Source organism: Oreochromis aureus, linkage group 17, assembly GCF_013358895.1.
Source record: "Oreochromis aureus strain Israel breed Guangdong linkage group 17, ZZ_aureus, whole genome shotgun sequence".
NCBI classification, from domain to species: Eukaryota; Metazoa; Chordata; class Actinopteri; order Cichliformes; family Cichlidae; genus Oreochromis; species Oreochromis aureus.
In genome coordinates this window covers 11404104-11424671 of record NC_052958.1, presented here as the reverse complement: position 1 = coordinate 11424671, position 20568 = coordinate 11404104, and the positions used below count along the sequence as shown (strand labels likewise).

Below are 20568 nucleotides of genomic sequence, written 5' to 3'. Positions count from 1 at the left end.
ATACAAAATTTACAGCGTACAAATTTTGCATTGGGTGCGTAAACTAAGCAATGAATAAATAATTCAAATCACCATTTGTCAAAGCAATCTGAGCTGTCTTTTTTTTTTTTAACCAACTTTTCTTTTTCCCCTCTTTTTCTCTTTCAGTGGATATACTCCGATCACGGTGACAGGAACTAATCTGGACATCATTCAGACACCACTCATCAGAGCCAAATACAATGGTCATGAGACACTCAATGTAAGTGAATGTAGATACAGTGTGGGTGATAAAACAATCACCTCATGGTTAATTGTGGTATTAAAAACAGAAACCTTTTGTGTTGCAATGCATTCCATTGTTCACAGCTAGCTCCATAATTTTGCAACTTGTTGCTATGTCTTTGATCTCTTGGAATCTGCTTAATTTGTCATGGAATAATGAAATGACAGCCCACACCACTTTGTCCACTTCCTTTGTAGTCTAAAAATAGGTGCACATGTAATTCCTAAAGAGTTAGTTGTAAAGTTTTGTTAAAGCCCTTGATTCAAATTTGAAAGTCTGCACTTTAGTCAATTCTGGATTGTTTGATTTAAATATCTGCTGTGTTGGTGTACAGAGGCAAAACCACAAAAAAATCAACACTTGTTGACCTATTTCAGTCCAATTTTATTTTACTTTTACTAATGTGGCCCAGGAACAAAAGAAAGTGGCTAATTTAAATGAACACGGCGAGCTATATAGTCAGCCATAAAGTTATTAGTCCAGAGCATTACTAAATTCTTTATTTGTAATGTAGGGAAAAGAATTCAGTGGCACTACAGTGCAAAACCAACAGGTTGCAACTGAATAGGGAATAATGTAATTCATCTCCACTGTGTAACAAATAGGAACTTTTGATATTGAATTAGAAACCGCAGTGATTAGCCCCTTTACCCAGGCGAGGATAGGTAATGCCATGCTTGGGGCTCTGCGATCTCTTTGAAATAAAAGGGAGTAACAAAAGGTGGTAATGCTATCTTTCTTGGTCCATTTAAGCATGGCCACGTTTAACATCTGTGCTCAGATGTGCCTCTTTTGGGCATTGTATCTCAAGTGTCTCAGTGTGTCACGATATAGTCTCAATCTGACACAGCTCAGATCTAAATGAAAAGGAGTTAAAAATTGACATCCAAAGCATTTGTCCACAAAAAGAGTTTTTGTTACTTTTTCTTTCTTTCTTTTTTTTCCTCTATTACCTTCTTGTACCAGTGCATGATCCTTGTCAAAGATGTCCTTGCAGGATTTGTCAATTTGATATTCAAGGAGCCAATTAGGGTGACAGGCAATAGTTTGAATGACTGCATGGCAGAGGTTACTGTGAAAATGTGAAATGTCTGAGAATGAAACAGAAACGTCTGCGAAGGCGACCTGTGCCGGTCGTTGATTTATCGGTGCCCTGACAGACGGAGAGGAATGAAAATGTTAAGGGGATGTTGAAAGGTGTGCACCGTATGACAATTGTGCGTCAGTCTGTCATTGTTTTTAAAACTGGTTTTGACACCAAATGAACAATTTAAATAACATCACATGTCAAATGAGAAACCTCGGCAAAGACGAGAATGGGGGAAAAAAACACGAGTGGGACACAAAAAGATGTGAGGCACTGTAATTGAGCAAAAAAGTGGTATCGAGAAAGATGACTGAGGGAATAAGAATTTGTCAAAGAGAGAAGAAAAGATCACAGAGAGGAATAACAGGATGGAATAAAGAAGTGATGAGAGGCTGGGGAGGGGTCTTTGTGGAGGGTAAGGAAGGGATGGTAAGACTTAGTTATCACTCCTGAATCTTCACACATCAAAGCGTGATTGCGGTGAGACTGCACACGCTCTCTAACTGCACCTCATTTGGTGGCTTCCTTTGAGGAAAATACAACAGGTTCTTCTTTGCACTTGGAAATGGAGGAGCTTCCAGTTTCAATTGTGTCTCCAGTGGGTTTAGTGAAATGCACAAGTGTGACATAAAAGGCTGACACTAATGACTTTTGACGGTATGGGTTGGCACATTAGCACTGCCAATAAAGCGAGTGAGCTAACTGGGAACATAGTCAGGTAGTTTGGGTATGATGCATGTTGAGATCCAACCACGAGAAATTTGTTAATCTATATTTTTGTATAAATGCAGTAATTTGCAGACGATAAATTCACTTATGTGCTTTTCTTTGTGTATTAGTTCTGCGACATACTAGGTCCTACAACTATGGTGTGCCAGGCTCCAGAGCTGCCCATCAGCCTAGCCAGACACCAAGAAGTACCTGAAAGACCTGAAGAGTTCGGCTTTAAACTGGATGACTTGCAGATCACACTCAACAACACCAACTTCATCTACTTCCCCAATCCGGAATTTGAACCGATTAGTCCATCTGGAGTCCTGGAGCTTAAGCCTGGATCGCCCATTATACTGAAAGTAGGAAGATATCACTCACCCGCATATACACTCAGATTTTCATTGTTATAATATTTTATTATCTTTAGTGCCTTTTGTCTGAATGTAAAGCTCTTAAAATAAGATATTTTGCTAGTAATGACTGTGTATATCTTAAGATTGATACAGTACACAGCTTAGAAATGATTTCTGTATCTTGGGTTAGTCTGTGAAAACTAACCCAAGATCAGTACCATGTCTTAGGTTAAATATTATAGGTATAGAAAGCTCAGCTTAAACTGATAATTTGCATACCCAAGTAAAATAAATTGTAGAGCATTACACATAACATATCTTTGGCCAGCTTTGCAGTACGAATATATAGATAAACATATATCATTTGACTCTTATTTCTCTAACCCTTCCACTTTGACACTGACAGCAATAACATCAATCATTATTCTTTTGAAGGGGCGGAATTTCCTTCCAGCGACCAATAGCGGAAATGGAAAGCTGAACTACACAGTTCTGATTGGAGAGAAGCCCTGCATTTTAACAGTGTCAGAGAACCAGCTCCTCTGCGAGTCCCCCAACCTGATTGGTCGACACAAGATCCTGGTGAGTGACACGGCACATGTCGCAACGTCAAGACATAGAGCAAGACAGACAAATGACGGAGAGGCAGGCAGTGTTGGAGAAGGCTGACAGACCTAAAAATCGATTGAGAGTTTGACAGACAGACCAACAGACATTCCTTGTGTTGCTTTCTATCCTTCCACTTGTCCACTCCCATTCAGATTATGGCTCTAATCCAATCAGCTGTGCGGTTAGTGCCCACAAGCAGACAAAAGACAAACAAATAAGCCTTCAATAAGAAGCATTAGAGCCCCAGAAAACTCAATGAAGATTCCATTTGTGGTTTTAAGAGAGACCACTTTGAACAAGGCATTTCCTGATGTTACCACCTGAACCCAGCATCATAGAAAAAAATGGACACAACACTGTAAAAGAATTAGTTGGTGGCCAAACAAACAGAAGTGTGTACACAAATCAATATGTCTGTCTGTGTGTCTGAGCTTGGACGTTGACTTAACCACATCAATTTAATAGCTATAATCTCCCTTTTTGTCTGTTACTGTCATAAGGCACGTGTGGGCGGCATCGAGAATTCACCAGGTTCGGTCCACATCACGTCCGACAGCCCCCTCAGCAGCACTGCAATCATTGGCATTGCTGCAGCCGGTGCCCTGCTCATCCTTGTCATTGTGGCAGTGCTCATTGCCTATAAACGCAAGTCTCGTGAGAGTGACCTCACCTTGAAGAGGCTGCAGATGCAGATGGACAACCTGGAGTCACGTGTGGCTCTAGAGTGCAAAGAGGGTAAGAGGTTCATGCTAATGCAGATCAGCATATTCATTTTACACATTTGTTTCCAAGAACATCTAAGGAATTTTGGTTCATTAAATTTATTTACACGGTTTAATTAAATCTTTGTTAGCAATACTAGAAATTTCCTATTTAATCAATAGGTTACGAGAAAGCGTTATATAGGAACCAGTCCATTTACCATTTACCACATCATCATTGTGACAAAAGAGAAACTGGATTTTTTAGCGTGAACTTGTTTGTGATTAGGTAGGTTGTAAACTTTTTTTTTTTTAAATGGTACCTAGTTTTCTATGGTACCTCCGATATCTATCCACTTTCACTTTAGATTGCTATCTTTGTGCTAGAGCAATTTAAAAACAAAATAAGAAAGGGGTACACTTCATCAGGTAATAATGAGGACAGAAATAAAACAAAATCAAAAAGTAAAAATGTAGTGAACCACAAGGAAATGCCCTTCAAAATTATAGAGGAAGCAACTGAGAAACAAAAGGTAAGCTCATGAAGATAAACAGGAAGATAAAGACAGATAAACTGAAGGCAGGGTAAAGGCAAAACATGTAAGAAATAACATGTTTTGCTGACAGACCTTGTTAGATATTATTTTAGATATTATTTTGTATGATTATATCTATATAATAATAGGTTACAGCCTACTTAAGAGTTATGTAAGACTTATATGTATGTATATATACATATATACAATTTTCTGTTTGGTTTATTAGCGTTTGCAGAGCTGCAGACAGACATCCATGAATTGACCAGTGATCTAGATGGTGCAGGTATCCCCTTCTTGGACTACAGGACCTATACCATGAGAGTCCTCTTCCCAGGCATAGAGGAGCATCCTGTCCTGAGAGATCTGGAGGTATGATTCACCAATTTTTATTACAAAGGAAAATGCAACTATTTATTCATTCTTTTTTTTTTTTTTAAATCAAAAGGCACTTTTAGTTTACAAAAACATTGCTACTCTTTCAAATTGACTTTCTATTAGGGTTCTCTATTTGTGATAAATTATTGACACACAGACTCTATATAAGGCCCCGAGTCCTACAAGCCGGTTGGTGACCACCATGCAAGCACTTGTCGCTAAAGGAAAATTAATACTCCTCAACCAGTTGTGACTTGTTCTTGGCAGTCACTGTGAAATTGATTACTAAGCATCAGTCATTCAGACCTAAAGACCAATCAGGCACCCCCGATGACCACCAGTCACTAGGTAAAAAAGGTGTTCCTCTACTTGTTAGCGAGTTGTCATAGGAGGTTGAGTGTTGTTCCAAAAACAGTCTTGAGATTGCTTTGGTCACTAGCAGATTGCCATGGTATCCCATAGTTTGTTTGGAACTTGTCTGCACACCCTTGCAAACGACTCACTAAGCAGCAGTGACTCTGTGAAAAGTGCAACACAAATCAGAAATGGAGACCGTTTACCTTCAAGGACTTGGGTTGCACTTTTTCCAAGTTTCCCTACTGCTTGGTGATTGATTAGTGTGAATTTGCTGGGTCTTCAGTGCAAACTATGAGAGACCAAAGCAATCATAAGAAGTAATAAAAAAGTAATAAAGTAATAATCTCCAGCAACCACTTGTCAACTGGTTGGGCTATATACATTTTTCACATTCTTTTCTGGAAGTAAAGTGAAGTTTTCCACTAGCATGCCCAGGTCAAATATTTAGAGCACTTCAATTAAATAGAAAGCTGTGGTTTTCAGTACATTCGTGAAGGAAGACAGCATAAGAACTTGTACCTATTTTCTCATCAATCAAGTGTGTAACTGTACGTGTGTAACTGTTTATCCGTCAAATAACAGCTGCAAAACAATTAGCCTTATTTGAAATTAGAGCAAAATGAGCAAGCAAATTAACAATGTGGTGGGTCACAGTGGGTGAAATAGACGCCGATGTTGTTTGTGTTGCTGTCTGGTAAACAAAACCCCTTTGACGGCCGACAACGACACGCTTTTTCAAAAACAAACAAGGCAGCCCTCAATTCAGGAGTGTGGTCTCATTAATAATTCTTAATGATACGAGAAGCTGTGCCGTTTTCTCTCCCCACCTTAAAGCAAATTAAAAGTCAATCACAGGCAGAAAAGCAAAAGGAAAAAAAATCAAGTCATTTATCCTTAGTTGGTGACATTGATAGACAGCCGTAATTGACTAGGTCGTCTTGTTCCATTAAGAGAATGATGGACCCCTATTTCACTGCCCTCAGGGTTAGCCTCTCTATCCCTGATGAGAATTTCCCAGTAATAAGCAATATTAATTATATTTTAATTGGCATAAATATTGAACTGTATAAGGAGCATAATGTGGAAAAGGAGCTTAATGAAAAAAGCAGCAAGCTCGTCTTGGGCTGCTGATGACTACTTAATTGTTATTGATGTATCAGATATCTCAGTATCTAGTTTTTGACTGTCTACTGTGGACGGAAGTAGCACAGGTGCTGGAAAGCTCATCTAGGTTTACTTAAGCAGTTTTGTCAGTATTAAAATATTTGAAGACATGCCAGGTGCTCATTTAATGCTAGAAATGTAAGTAGAAAAATTAGTCAATCAAAAGCCAGCACATACAGGTATAGCACACGCGGTTTTCCTTGCATATCATGCAGTCTGCAGCCTGTACACAAAGAAAATGATCTCACGCTCAACACATGTATACACCGACACAGTACACATCTTGGCAAGCAGTGTGAAATTAGGCTTGCAATATAACAATAATTCCCAGCAGATTACAGCTACTTCCATGAAAGGTGGAAAGACAGAACATATGCTGGTTGACAGCTGCATTGGGTGCAAAGAGATGCCGTCTTACCGCGAGTGCTCTTGACAGATAAAAATACATAATCTCCTTAGGTGCTATTTGTGTGAAAAAGAATGGAGAAGAGAAGCATGTGTAGCAAGTTACTTGTTTAAACGGTGCAGGGATGATCTGGGCTCAGACAAGGGAAATTCACATCATTGCACTCGCTTTCAGCTTATACAGCAGCATCAAAATAATAAACATTCCCTAAAGAGGCTCAGTGTTTACTTGCCTTTATTCTCAATCTTCAGATGAAGTGCAACAAAGAGTGTAAAATGTTAAACTTCTCATTTCCCCAGATTCATCCTTTTCCCTTATTCCTTTCCTCTCCTTTTTTCCATCTTTTATTCAATGGGATGAACCTATTACTTTTAAACTGCACTTTTATATAGGGAAATAGTGTATTCATTCATTTATAGGTTTGTTTTTTTATTACAAAGTCTCTGTGCTTCCCGATTAAAATAAACACTTATACTACATGCAATTGCAAACAAAGTGTTCTAAATGAAAAAATATTTTGACACTTGTTTTTTTTTTACTGTGGGTGCCAGTTTATGCAATATGCAAAATTATGCAATACTTCAGGGGTTTGGAACTCCAGGCCTTGAGGGCCGGTGTCATGCAGGTTTTAGGTGTGTCCTTGGTCCTACACAGCTGATTTAAATGGCTAAATGACCTCCTCAAGATGTCTTGAACTTTCCAGAGGCCTGGTAATGAACTAATCATTTGATTCAGGTGTGTTGACCAAAAGTGATATCTAAAACTTGCAGGACACCAGCCCTTGAGGCCTGGAGTTCCCCCACCCCTGCGATACTTGATAGCCCAGAATATTGCCTATTACAAAGTTCATGTTCTTGCAGAAATGTTTTATACATTTAGATGATGTTGTTGCCAGCATGGCTTTTTTAACCACATTAATTTTGTACCCTTAGAATTACCTAAAAGTGTCATTTTTAAAAAGAATATTTAACACATTGTACATCTTGTAAGGTAATAAATAGCAGTGCATTTGAATTACCCAGTGACTAACTGAGTCTGTATGTCATGGCCTTGAATGTACCACACAAAGTATGTGTCTGTATTCTTTAAGTAAGTGAACATTTCTTCTGTTTCCATGCAGGTGCCAGGCTACCGCCAGGAACAGGTGGAAAAAGGGCTGAAGCTCTTTGGTCAGCTCATTAACAACAAGATCTTCCTGCTGTGTTTTATTCGCACTCTGGAGGCCCAGCGTGGTTTCTCAATGAGGGACCGCGGCAATGTGGCCTCACTCATCATGACAGTGCTGCAGAGCAAGTTGGAGTATGCCACTGATGTCCTTAAGCACCTGCTGTCCGACCTCATAGACCGCAACCTCGAGAGCAAAAACCACCCCAAACTGCTCCTCCGCAGGTAATGAGCAGGCATGAAAACCAAGTAGAGCACTTGTTAGACTGTGATATCAGTTAAGTTGAAGTTACATAGTTGGTGAAGGACAATTTAGTCGTCTTTGCTGTATATTCTAACCAAGACGTATCCTACCTTTTTGATAGTAAGTTAATGGTACTATGCTTGACCACCTGTGTAGTATTGTGTTGGCCCCCCTTATGTTGCCAAAACAGCCCTGAACCATCGAGGCATGAACTCCACTATGTGTGCTGTGGTAACTGGCACCAAGATGTTAGCAATGCATCCTTTTAGTTGTATAAGTTGCAAGGTGAGGCTTCCGTTGATCAGACTTGGCTGTCCAGCACATTCCACAGATGCTTGATTGGAGTGAGATCTGAAGAATTTAGAGGTCAAGTGAACACCTCAGACTCATCATTGTGCTTCTGAAATTTTGGTGAACCATTTTTTTTGGCCGGTGCATTTTGCTGCCGGTGCATTATCCTGCTGAGGGGTAACATGTTCATGACAGGACCCAAGGGTTGAATATATAACAGGGCACCAGTAGGTGCCAGTACCCACCTGGTGCTAGGGTTAGGGTTAGGGTTGCCCAAAGCATCACAGTGCCTCGCTTCTCATAGTGCTTCATGGTGCCAAGTGTTCCCAAGTAAGCAACACACATGCAAATAAAAGAGGGCGTGATTTATCAGACCGAGTCACCTTCTTCCATTGCTCCGTGGTCCAGGTCTGATGCTCATGTGCCCATTGTTGGTGGACAGGGGTTAGCATGACCACCCTGACTGGTCTGCCTGAATGACAACAAACTGTGATGCACTGTGTGTTCTAACACCTTTTTATCAGAACCATAATTAACTTTTTCAGCAATTTGAGCAATAGTAGCTCCTCTCTTGGACCCTGTTACTAGTTCACAGCTTTTCTTTCCTTGGTTCACTTTTGATAGAATCAGGGTAATTCACTTCACTTGTCACAGGTCATAAAGTTACAGCAGACCAGTCTATAGGTACACATAAAATGCATTATCTAACACATCATCTGCTTTTCTGAACCTAGCTTGGTATTCTTGTTGGTTTGGAATAGAAATGGAAGGTTTATACAGGTTCCTCTTTACTGTGAAGGACTGGATATGTCCCCTGACATGTTTGGATTAACTCCTGTGACCTTGAATTGCTGGCTCTGTCTCAGAAACACCAGAGTGTATTACCGTGCACATCATTAGCAAAATAATTATAATTAATTAGCACTGAATCCAATTTCAAATAGCTCAAGAGGAAAAAAAATACTCATTTATGAAAAAGGGAGAAAGTGAGACTGTGAAAAGCTTGCACTCTGGCACAATCACAATCCTCCGTTGGATTTGCAGTCAAAACCTTAATGGCATGCACTTGAACACAGCACTGTATGTGATTATGCTTCCTGCCTACGGTGTTTGGTAAATGTGATGATTATGGTTTCTTGAGTGAACCAGCTTCCTCACAGCTGTACGTGTGTCGCGTGTGCATGCTCACTGATAGTTACACTACACACACATATTATGAAATGTTGTTTTTACTTGCGGGTTGTCACTCAAGTCTTGGCATACCCAGATAATTTGACAAGCATATCATAAATGAAGTTGTCCATCTCATTTCGATTCTAATTCTAATTCTCCTTCTGCCTAAAAACACCCTCACTCATTCTCTGCCAACGAAGACAAATGCATGAACACAGCAAGGATATGCAGAGGGGACTGAAATTAATGCTGTTTACCGTACCATCCAGAAGACAGTGGGCATATTCACCTCATGAACGCCTGTTTAGGCTCTGCTTGGTGATGCAGAGAGAAATTATTGCCGTCTGGGCTGGAAGCTGATTAACTGCAGCCAGAGCTCACCGAATATGGTGCAGCCACTAAACAATGGAGTAACTGCTGATCCCGGCAGTAGATACAGCATAAGAGATGGCGCGTACAGCAGAGACAGGGAGAGGTGGTCAAGGACAATGCAGATACTTAAAGCTGTGTCACCACCTGAGGAAAGCTGATGACTTTAAGGCACGCAGGCGAGTCGTGAGAGCAGCTCTTTGATCACTCAGTTTATGCGTCACCAGAGCCTTGTGTGTGCTTTCCATGCAGATAATTATTAATCTCATAGGAGAATTTGATTCAAAAGTGAATTTAGGATTAACTTCTCAAGGAAATAGTCACAGAAAGTTCTACAGCGACCTGTGCATGACCAACAACTGTAGACACCGAATATAAGACACTTTATTTTGACATTTCCTTCTCTTCACCCTTGGTGACAGGGCAGATGGAAACCCCGGAGACAATGCCATTGCATTCAGCCAGCAGTGAGGAAAGAGCACATGTTTACAACACATCCACACCCAGTTTGAATCCCTATTTGTCATACACACAATTGTGATTGGCACTGATCAGACTGTCCTTATCTCATTCTTCCTCCACCGTTGTGCTTATTAGCTCTCCAACAACCCAGCATGCATTTCAGATGTGATAAGGCAGTTTGAGCAAGCTCTGCCACCCTGTAGTGTGGGCTGACTGGTGCGTCCCTGGATAGCAACTGAAAATAGCCCAGATATATAGGCAGGGGGCTGTGAAGATGGAGGAAGTAGCACTCCACCCCCCAGTCTCTCTTTAATTTGTTCTGTCTCTTTTCTTTCTCTTTCCTTGTTTGTTCATTTTCAGTATGATTCTCCCTCACTACCTGACTCCGTCGTCTCACTCTTCGCTGCTCTCTCTCTCATGTTTGTCTTCAGTTCTGAAGCTTGAAGCTTGTGTCCCTTGTGTAACATCGTCACTATCTTTATCACTCACTTGCTCTCCTATACTCACTCCCTCAATCTATATTCCCAGCTCTTCCTCCCCTTCTCCCCCCTCCCCTCCCCTGTTTTCTTGATTGCTAAATCAATGCTTAAAGTGCGTGAGCAGGGTGTCTCTGGCACAGCATCTGAGCACGGATACCCACTGCCTCCTCTTCCAAGAAATCTGTGTGTGTGTGTGCCTTTTTCCCTCTCTCTCTCTCTCTTTCCACACACGAACACACATCCTTCCATCTGTCCCATCTCAACCTGTGCTGAAGCACAACCACCAGGCAAGCTAACTAACGAGAGCCTTCCACAACCATCTGTCGCATTCCTTGCTGCATTCTCCTCCTTCAACTCCTCTCTTTGCTTCATTCCTCCATCTCTCCAAGCCTCCCCACACCAGCATCCCTCATCATGCAGAGTTAAACTGCCTTTCTTGCAGCCTTAAGTTTTGTTTGGCGGCAGTTGATGCGTCAAAATAGCAGTTTTGATTTTTGGTCAAAAGATGAAAATCCAATATGTTCATGTGTTAATCACAATATTGCTTTGGCTTCATGCACAGACATCCTGTCATCACACAGGTCTGAAGGCCCCCTTGTATAAGGATAAGCGCTCTCTCTGTTTGGGTGTGAGCAATAAATGCAATAAATGTCGGTGCACATGCATCAACAAGTCCGTGTCAGTAGCAAGCCATCACTGCAAGACAGTTTGACACTTATGATGACCAATCTTCCTCACCCACCCAGAGCCATAGTGACAAATAGAAATGGTTTCTCATTTCAAGCTGTGCTGCTTTAGCATGTGACTAAAATCAAAGAAAATGCAGTTACTACTTCCCCTTAATGCAAGAGAGACACCTCAAGCTGAATTTGATAGACAGGCAGACAAACAGATAGGTGTCATGAAATTATACTTTGTTGAATATCACAATATATTTTGGACTTTTAACAACTCGTTATTAAATTGATTTCATTTAAAACTGTGAAATACTTTCTGGTTCCAGCTTTTAAAATGTGAGAAATTGTTTGTTAGACAGAGTAAGGACTTGTTAATATTGTTGTAACTCTATTATTCTGGAGGAGCTGCATTGTATTCTAAAGTGTGAACAAACAGTTTATCAGTAAATGGAAAAAAGTGATTTGATTTGATTAAAGTTGACATGAAAGGTTCTTTATAACTTAATTGGCTGGATATTGATTAATGAGTCACACTAACTGTGTCATATGGACATTAAAATGCATGTAACTTGCAGGTGTGGCCACCAAAAAGGTTAAATACTCGATGAGGCATGGAGTCCCATTTATCCTACCTCGGTAATCAATGGGAACTAAATATTGCCAGGTCCCCACAGCTCTAGCTCATTCTCAAAGCTCACTGTCCCACTGTCTGTCTGCCAAGCAGACAAGCCTGACCATGCCAACACGCCACGGCACATTTCATTGCATTAACCCAAACATAGGTTGTGCTGTGTTTTGAATCTGAGCCGAGTAAAGGTTTGGAGAACATTGTTTGAAAGTTATAAAACCGAACGCTAATGTTAGATGTTCAAACATCTCCGTCACAGTGCCATTTTTATCCTCGTTCCCCACAGAGTGCGCTATGAGTGAGAATGAGCATAAGCGAAACAGTGCGGCTGTGCCAAGACTTCTTAGCACTGCAGGGTTACCACCCACTGCCAGACGCATGCACAGACACATACAATAAACACGAGTCAGCACACATGATAATTTCTGAATACATGCTCAGTGGGATTAATTTGTGCTTTTTGCACACTAGCCTTAAAACAGCCTTGCAATTGTCCAGACACACAAACACAGCTTTCATTGGAGATGAGTAAGAAAAAGGAAGTTCAGGAATTTTTTTTTTTTTTTTAAAAAGAGGCAGAGGCCGGACTGAGCCAAGCTATTTATTTTAGTTCTTTTCTTCATTTGCCTTGTTCAGTACTGCCTCACTCCTTCCTTGCCAGTGCACCTCCTCCTTTCTCCATGCTCCTTTCATCCCTTTGATAGATAGGCTACATTTGTGGAAATGGAGAGGATTTGGAAGCGTGTATGATTACAGGATCCAGAATATGGCAGCCAGCGGGAGGGAGAAAGAGAGCAAGGACACATGAAAGAAAAGATGAAAAGTGACCTTGTTGACCCTTGGATCTGTGGACGGAGGAAGGGCGGCAAAATAAAAGTGCGGGCACAGTGAGAGGCAGGAAGTTAATCCCCCCCAGGTGCTGTGCCAGTGTTGACAGGGGGGTACCAGACCAGCCCACTGGCACAGCAGACATCAAGCCCCCCCCCTCACAGCTCAGTTTGAAGTCCCTTTAAGAGGCTGTCTGAATGGTGAGGGGTGGGAGGGCTGCAGGTGGCAGTCCAAACACTAGGGACAAAATCTACACGCACACAAGCGGGCACAATGGACACTAATCCTGAAATATTGATGCCTATGGTAGTTGCTCATTGAGGATGGAGGCAGGGGTGTGTGGGTGTGTATCTGAGGTGTTCTGACAGATTACCCACACACCCCTGCTGCTGGCCAAGAAGGTTGCTGTCAAAAGATATTCGATCGTTGCCTATCCTCCTTTTCTCTTTGCCACCACTGTTGTTATTATGTATGCATATTAGCCATTCACATGGGATCACTCACTCTGTTAGCCCAGGTCAGCACATACACACAAAAAGAGATGCACACCATTTTGCCACACCAGTGGAGCATGGATGCCAGGCAGAGAAAGGGAGGGAGATGTATTCATTCACTTTCTATTGTGCACGGATCGAGTGTTAGTCCAGTGAATAGGCAAGGGAGCGCTTGATAATGAGGCCAGTGTTATTACAGAGCTGCTCCAGCCCCTAACGACATCAATCCACTGGGATCAAATAAAGGCTTTTAATTGCTTTGCCTCATATTAAAATCCCTGCCGCTGTAGACAAGCTGCCCTTGGCGTGCCTGAGCATAAAGGCAAGCCGAAAGATTGTCTGAAAGGCCATCATATAGCATGTGCAAAGGCTCTCCCAATACATGGCTTTGCAATTATGTTTGCATAGCCCAAGCGTATTCAATGGCAGCGACCATCATTTTTAACTTAATATTTGACAATGGTGTTGAATATTAATGATGTAATAAGAGCACAGGGATCATATGTTCATGATGTGCTTTGTCGCTGTGTGTTTCCAGGACCGAGTCTGTTGCGGAGAAAATGCTGACCAACTGGTTTACATTCCTCCTCTACAAGTTTCTGAAGGTAACTCTTTAGTTTTCTGTGATTATGCTTCCTGTTCTCCATCCATTCATCCATCCATTGACTTAACCATTCATTCAGTTGAGGTTTGCAGGGGGGCTTGGAGCCCATCCCAGCTAACATGGAGTAAGAAACACACTGGACAGGTCACAAGTCCTACACATGGCTAGCACAAAGACACAAACAACCATTCACACTCATATCCACACCTGCAGCCACTTTAGAATCACCAGTTAGCCTAACGTGCCAAAAAGGCAAGGCACTTCAGCAATATGCCACAAAAAGTTGAGCTGAGAAGAAAGAGGAAAGGAAGACAGATAGGACAAAGCATAAAAACTGTGGTGCTGAGGTGTAGTGCTCAGTGCATCAGGTCCCCCAGCAGCCAGAGCCTTGTGCAGCATAACAAAAGGGTAGTTCAGGGTCACCTAACTAAATATAAGCTTTAAAGAAGAAGAGCTATAGTGTAATCTTAAAAATAAAACGGTTTTCTGCCTCCTGAATCTAAAATGGAAACTGGTTCCACAGGAGGGAGCCGATAGCTGAAGGCTTTGCCTTGCATTCCACTTTTCCAAACTCTGGGAACCACAAGTAAGACTGCACTCTGACATAAAGTGCTGTATTGGGATAATACGATACTATAAAATACGATGGTACATTTAATTTGAGATTTTTTTCATGAAGCCTGTGAGGAGAAGCTAATATGGGACAAATGTTATTTCTCTAGATAGTCCCTGTTAGTACTGGTGTTTTGGAGCCACTGATGGCTTTTCAGGGACCTCTTAATAGTTCTGATAGTAAGGAACTATAATAGGACAGCATGGACTAGTTGACCAGTGTTCCTAATTTTAACAATATTTAACAGCTGAACTACTGTTACTGGTTGTTTTGGTTTCCAACTTATGGATATATGAATATAGCACAAGCATGTAATCATGACCGATGTCCTGTAATTCTGCATGTATTTTTTTGAGTCTGTTAAATAAGAGGTTTACCTTTAATAGAGCTGTGTACAGGAATAGCACAAATAGCCTATGAGTGTGCATAAAATACAGCATAGACGTGGCATATTTTGTGTGTCGTCTGGGCTTCGATTTGGAAAATGTTTTCATAATATTCAAAAGACAGCCTCTCTGCCACAGCCACCGAAGATTCATCTAACACTTGGAGGATTTGTTGTCCTTTTTTAGCTAGAAAGCATACTGACATGTTGATGCAGCACCGAGGTGGTGTACTTTTTACTTCACAGGACACCACTATTCACTAAAAGCAAAACCACAACTCCTCTCCACCTTTGAGTCTAGAAAATGTCACAATCATCCTGTTTCTCTCCTCCATCTCTGTAGTCATCACTTTTCTGCAGCTGGAGGAGATAAATATAAACAATGATAAATGGCCAGTCTCTTCTTTTTGATAAACAGGAGTGTTTTGGGGAGGGAACGTAGGAGGGGAGGGTTTTCATTTTTTTTTTTTTTTTTTTAACTGTTTATCCATCAAACCTTCCCCTAACTTCAGCAACAGCTCTATATTGATAGGTGGTACAATTTTCTTTAATTTAGGTGAAACGGGTGCAATATTATCGGGAACATGACGTTTATAAGTCTTACTCAGCAACACTTGGAAGTAAAGCGGTTATAAAAAACACCCACAAAATTTTATCTTCTGAGACAAAATTACGCTTCGCTGTCAGTGAGCTGAGCGCAGAAAAAAGGCTTTAAAATTTCTTCATTCTTTTCCAAACGTCCCCCTTTCGTCAAATCTCTTCACAGGAGTGTGCAGGCGAGCCTCTTTTCTCCCTCTTCTGTGCCATCAAGCAGCAGATGGAAAAAGGCCCCATTGACTCCATCACAGGAGAGGCACGCTACTCGCTCAGTGAAGACAAGCTCATCAGACAACAGATTGACTACAAGACGCTGGTAAGGGGTTCACCTGCCCACGGGTCCAAGGGCTCACTGGGGACACTTAATATGCTTTCGGGGACAAGGCGAGTGTAAAAGGGTGGTTATGGGTGGTCGGTCATGAGATTTGCAAGGGGACACAAAGTTGTCGTTGTTACGCTTGACATGAAGGGGGCACGGGAGTGGCGACCTCACTTCCTGTTGAGACCCGAGCTGTCAAGCAAAAGAGCAGGGCTTTGGGATGAGGAGGAAGGAAATAGACTATGTTTGTGTATGTGTCTGCACAAGCGCACAGACGATGAAGCTCACTCCTCATGGAACCTCTGATTTACTGCCCAGATCTGTCTGTTATCCTTGCTCCACTGTGACCGTTGTTGTTTCTGGAGGGGAAACTTAGACAGTGTTCGGTTTTCTTTTCTAGTGTCAGACCAGTTTGTACTCAGCATTCTGGGAGTACAGATTTACATACATATTTCATATTGTCTTTTCCAACACCAGTAGTTTTCTACCCAACCCAGTTCTTGCAGTAGAAAAATGTCTAGAAACTACCCTTAGTTAATCCTTTTAAAGGGAATTTTTCATTTTATGTACAACATGAGCATACGTGTTTGGAATGATGCTTATATAAAAGATGAGGCGTTTATTCTCTCACCCCTTTAACGTGTATTTGTGCTCATCTTGTAAGTCAGGTATTGCCACCAACACCCAAAGGCAGTACTGTAAGAGCTGATGAATATGATAATATTATTATAATTAGCTGCTTTAGTGCTCATCAGTTCAGGTAGCAAATTACTCTCGTCTCAAGCTCTGAGAAAAGAGCAGTTTCCATAGTGAATATTTTCTTTTCCTGCAGTTTTCTCATGGACCTCTTGTCAAGAACAGAATTATTGCATTTCCATTGAGTACCAATCAACATTGTTAACATAAAACACAAAACCTATTTCCCGCAAAGCTGTCAACAACCTTACATCTTGTACATTATTTTATTTTTACCTTGCTTTAAATCAACTTGTTTTTAGTATATATTCCGAAAGATCCTTTTTGCATCTGTAAAATAAAACCTTATGATACCGTTTAACCCGCAAGTCCTTATTAGACTCATCACAGTGATGGTTTTGTGCGTGTTTCAGGTGGTAAACTGCATACATCCAGAAAATGAGAAGAGTCCAGAGATCCAGGTTAAGGTGCTAAACTGTGACACCATAAGCCAAGTGAAGGAGAAGATACTGGATGCCATCTACAAGAACGTCCCACATTCACACCGCCTGAAAGCGTCTGATATGGACCTGGGTATGAATCTTTGTTTATGTGAACAATGTGGAAAAAAAATAGAATAATGAAATAGAAATCTGAAATAATTCTATGATTCGGGGATCTAGCTCCTTCACATTCCTGTAGATACTATTCAGCTTATCAAAACAGTTCTTTAGATTCAGTGTTTCAGATCAGACAGCCTTTATTATGGACTCAATGGTCCAGAAGAAAATACAAACAAGAATAAAACACAAAAAGACAAAAAAATATGAAATATAGAAATCATTTATTCGTGTGCCTGGAGAAGGCTGGCTGAGCTGAGACAGACATCGATTTTTTTTTTTTTATTCTATTTTATTTTTTTTAATCTTCCCCACTCTACCCAGGCCTTCTTAAAAAGTAAAGTCCTCTTAGATATAGAGAAGTTGCTTTTTTTAACCTCAGGAGACTTGACTTCCTGACTGTGATGGCTCAGATGTCTGAGATTGGTCTCTCTCCTCCCAAAACTTCCCATCGATCGACTCACATGTCAACTAGCGTCTGAGTCAGATGATTGATCAGCTAATCAATTGAGACGCTCAGCGAGCCATTCCTTTCCTTTTTATTTCTTCCCTTCCTTCTGTGTGTTTCTTTCCTTCCTTCCTAATGCAAGTAATTACTTTAATGGGCCACTGTTAGGGGAAAGAGGTGCAATTATGTACCTTCTTGGCAAGACATCCTACTGTAGTGCTCAGGGGTTCTGGTACACCTTTATTGGTGTAGAGTACACATGCACACCCCGACTACATGTGAGCATAATATTGTTATCCGTGATTGTTGTCCTGCCAAATACCTACAGGCTGTCTTTTCGCTGTGGACGGTTGCTTTTTATGGTTTAATTTTGCCAGATGGATTTTTTCAAACCCCCTGTTGTTTTTTGGTAATAGCATATTTATAACCAACCTCAGCTCTCAGATGGGCTAGGAATATACCACAGGGAATCTGTCTGAGACAGCTAAGTAAAAAGATTAGTTTAGCCTTTTGACAACACTCCTGGATGAAATTGTTTTATGGCCCCATTTGGGCAGGACGTGTTGTTCTATTATTGTTTTATTACGAGAGGGAATTGGCAATTGGAGTTCTCTGGTCACTCGCTCAGTGTGTGTGTGTGTGTGTGTCTGTGTGTGTGATTGCGAGCATAAGGGAGAGAATCAGTAAATGTAAGCAGAAGAGAACACGTGTATAGAGCAATTTGGTTATTTTTTCAGTGCTGTCTAAACATTTTGCACCCTGCTTGTGTGGTGTTCTTTTTTTCTGAGTGAAGTTCAGGCGACAATCTAGTAGTTAAAGATAAAGTTAAAGATTTAAGTTCCACAGCTGTGGACTTCTTTATATCAGGGAGTCTATGGTTTAGCGCTCCCTGATTCGTTCTCTTCGTGGTCCTTCATCTTGGCATTGGTCTCCGTCCTCAATCTGGGGTCTTGTCCTGTGTGAGAAAATGCCTCCCTACTCTACACTTGTTACCAGACATGTTTTATCTCTACATTGGTGTCAAGTCTAACCGGTACCTCAAAGTTTCTGTTTCTAGTTACGCTATCAGCAGTATAGGAACACTATGTTATACCCCCACGCATGGCCAAGGCAGCTTCTCCCTAACTGAAACTGTGTTGTGTAAGCATGTAGCAATTTTACCTTCAATACTAAACACTCCTACGTCTTCGTTAACCCTTCACACCGTGGGGTTAGTGCTTGTATCCGTCTAATGAGGAGTGTTATGAGTAGACGTTGCAAATAATGTTAAAAAGAAACTTTATTAAAACGTATTTCTAACACTTGCTGCACAGATTAGAAGAAAGTTCTCTCTTAATCACGAGTCCATTAGTAGACTTAAAACACGTTTGACATATCCATTCACGCCTGTAGGTTGTTTTTTCCTGCTATTGCACAATTAACACTGATGATAACTCTTCAGTGGGAACACGTCTTCTATTTCACTTTATTTTCTAACTTTTAGAGGGCTGTTCTACATGTACAGGTAACACCAGTGGCTTTTGTAATTTCTGACACACAAACTGATTACAGTTGTTGATAAGGATAATAGGATTTTTGCAGGCCTGTCTTGAGATAAACTTGCCAGAAGCGTTGTTATCCTGAGGTATTGTTTTTAATTCCACTGCCCTCTGCTGTAGTCCTCTGTAGAGTACAAGTGAAGATAGGACCTAGGAACAAAGAAGTAAGCCCTGTGTGTCTTGGTGTCTTTGTGCAAATGCCGCCAGTAGCAAACCTGTGTCTTGCCTCTTTGTCAAGTACCACAGTCACCTTCAGCCTTTCACTTTACCATCAGCTGCTATTCATTCCCCCCAAGACTAAGTGTACACACACGTACACACACATACACAGCCTGAGTAGATACCACTGGATTTGGGAATACGTGTGATCTCAGTTTGTTGCAGTTTCCACACCAAGTTTATGCTTTTATTTGTTCCTTCCTCTCGTTCTTTTTGTTCCCCGTTCGTCTGTTGAGCTCTGCCTGGAGACAGGCGCTCATTTGCATCTTTATGGGAAGTTGAACTGTATAGACAAACAACAGGAGAATCTGTATTTCCAGCAGATTTTTCAGTTGCTAACACAATTCTGGTCAATCCTCCAAAGACAGGCCTCACCATGCACCGCAGTGATTGCCGCTTTGTTTCTCTGTTTGTGATCAGAATAGGAGATGACAGTGGCCGACAGAAGTGGGAAGCTCAGCAAGTCGTGCAGGCACAATAACATATTCATAAAGCCCATGATGTCTGCAAAAAGAATAGAGAAATCATCTGCCTGTTTGTTTTCAAGATGGCTTTCCTTTTTCACTTATGATAATGTTGCTGGGGTATCGTGAGATGTTTCTATCAAAGCTTTTGTTTTGCTTTGTAGTGAGGTTGCGTAGATTTACAAGGCCTGTTGTATATGTAATGCAGATGTAATTTGGATGTAAGGTCGTGTAAAAGCCTTCCTAGCCATTGAAAAACGCGCTTGTTTTCAATGGCATGGAAATTAGATGGTCAGCAGACTCTGGGTATTGCTGTTGCACAATTTTTTTGCAATTTTGTTGTCTCGCTGAATTGTTTTGTGGTCCGCCTCGGTGGAAATTCTGAACAACATTAAGAGCAGCTTGGCAGCGGGATGAAGATGAAAGTTTGACCAAGGAAGCACAGGAACCAGTAGTACCATCAGAGGCTGAAACATGAAGGCTAGTGCTGTGGGTAGAAAAAGAAGTGCACAAACCCTATATTCACAGCCATCGCGTACACCAGCAAAACAAACCTAGAAAAGAGCAAAGAGGGTGAGCTTCATTTAAAAAAAAAAGAAGAAGAAAAAGAGTACAGTGGGTGATTAATTTAACTCGCCTTTTGTAGCTGTCTAGCACAGAAGCCTTTTCTGTTTTAGTTCTGCTTGCCAACCTTTTACCCCCACCCA

General features: G+C 41.2%; 1 protein-coding gene across 3 annotated transcripts in view; it reads left to right on the top strand.

The window, feature by feature from the left end:
* plxna4 (plexin A4) overlaps positions 1-20568 on the top strand; it is a 238495-nt gene that overhangs the window by 193518 nt on the left and 24409 nt on the right. For all 3 annotated transcript variants that reach the window (XM_031726553.2, XM_039601058.1, XM_039601057.1), the window contains exons 17-25: positions 148-241; positions 2192-2425; positions 2855-3001; positions 3529-3763; positions 4495-4637; positions 7691-7959; positions 13918-13984; positions 15748-15894; positions 17007-17166. In XM_031726553.2, the coding sequence (XP_031582413.1) occupies positions 148-241; positions 2192-2425; positions 2855-3001; positions 3529-3763; positions 4495-4637; positions 7691-7959; positions 13918-13984; positions 15748-15894; positions 17007-17166 (1496 nt within the window). The remainder of the gene's footprint in view (positions 1-147; positions 242-2191; positions 2426-2854; positions 3002-3528; positions 3764-4494; positions 4638-7690; positions 7960-13917; positions 13985-15747; positions 15895-17006; positions 17167-20568) is intronic.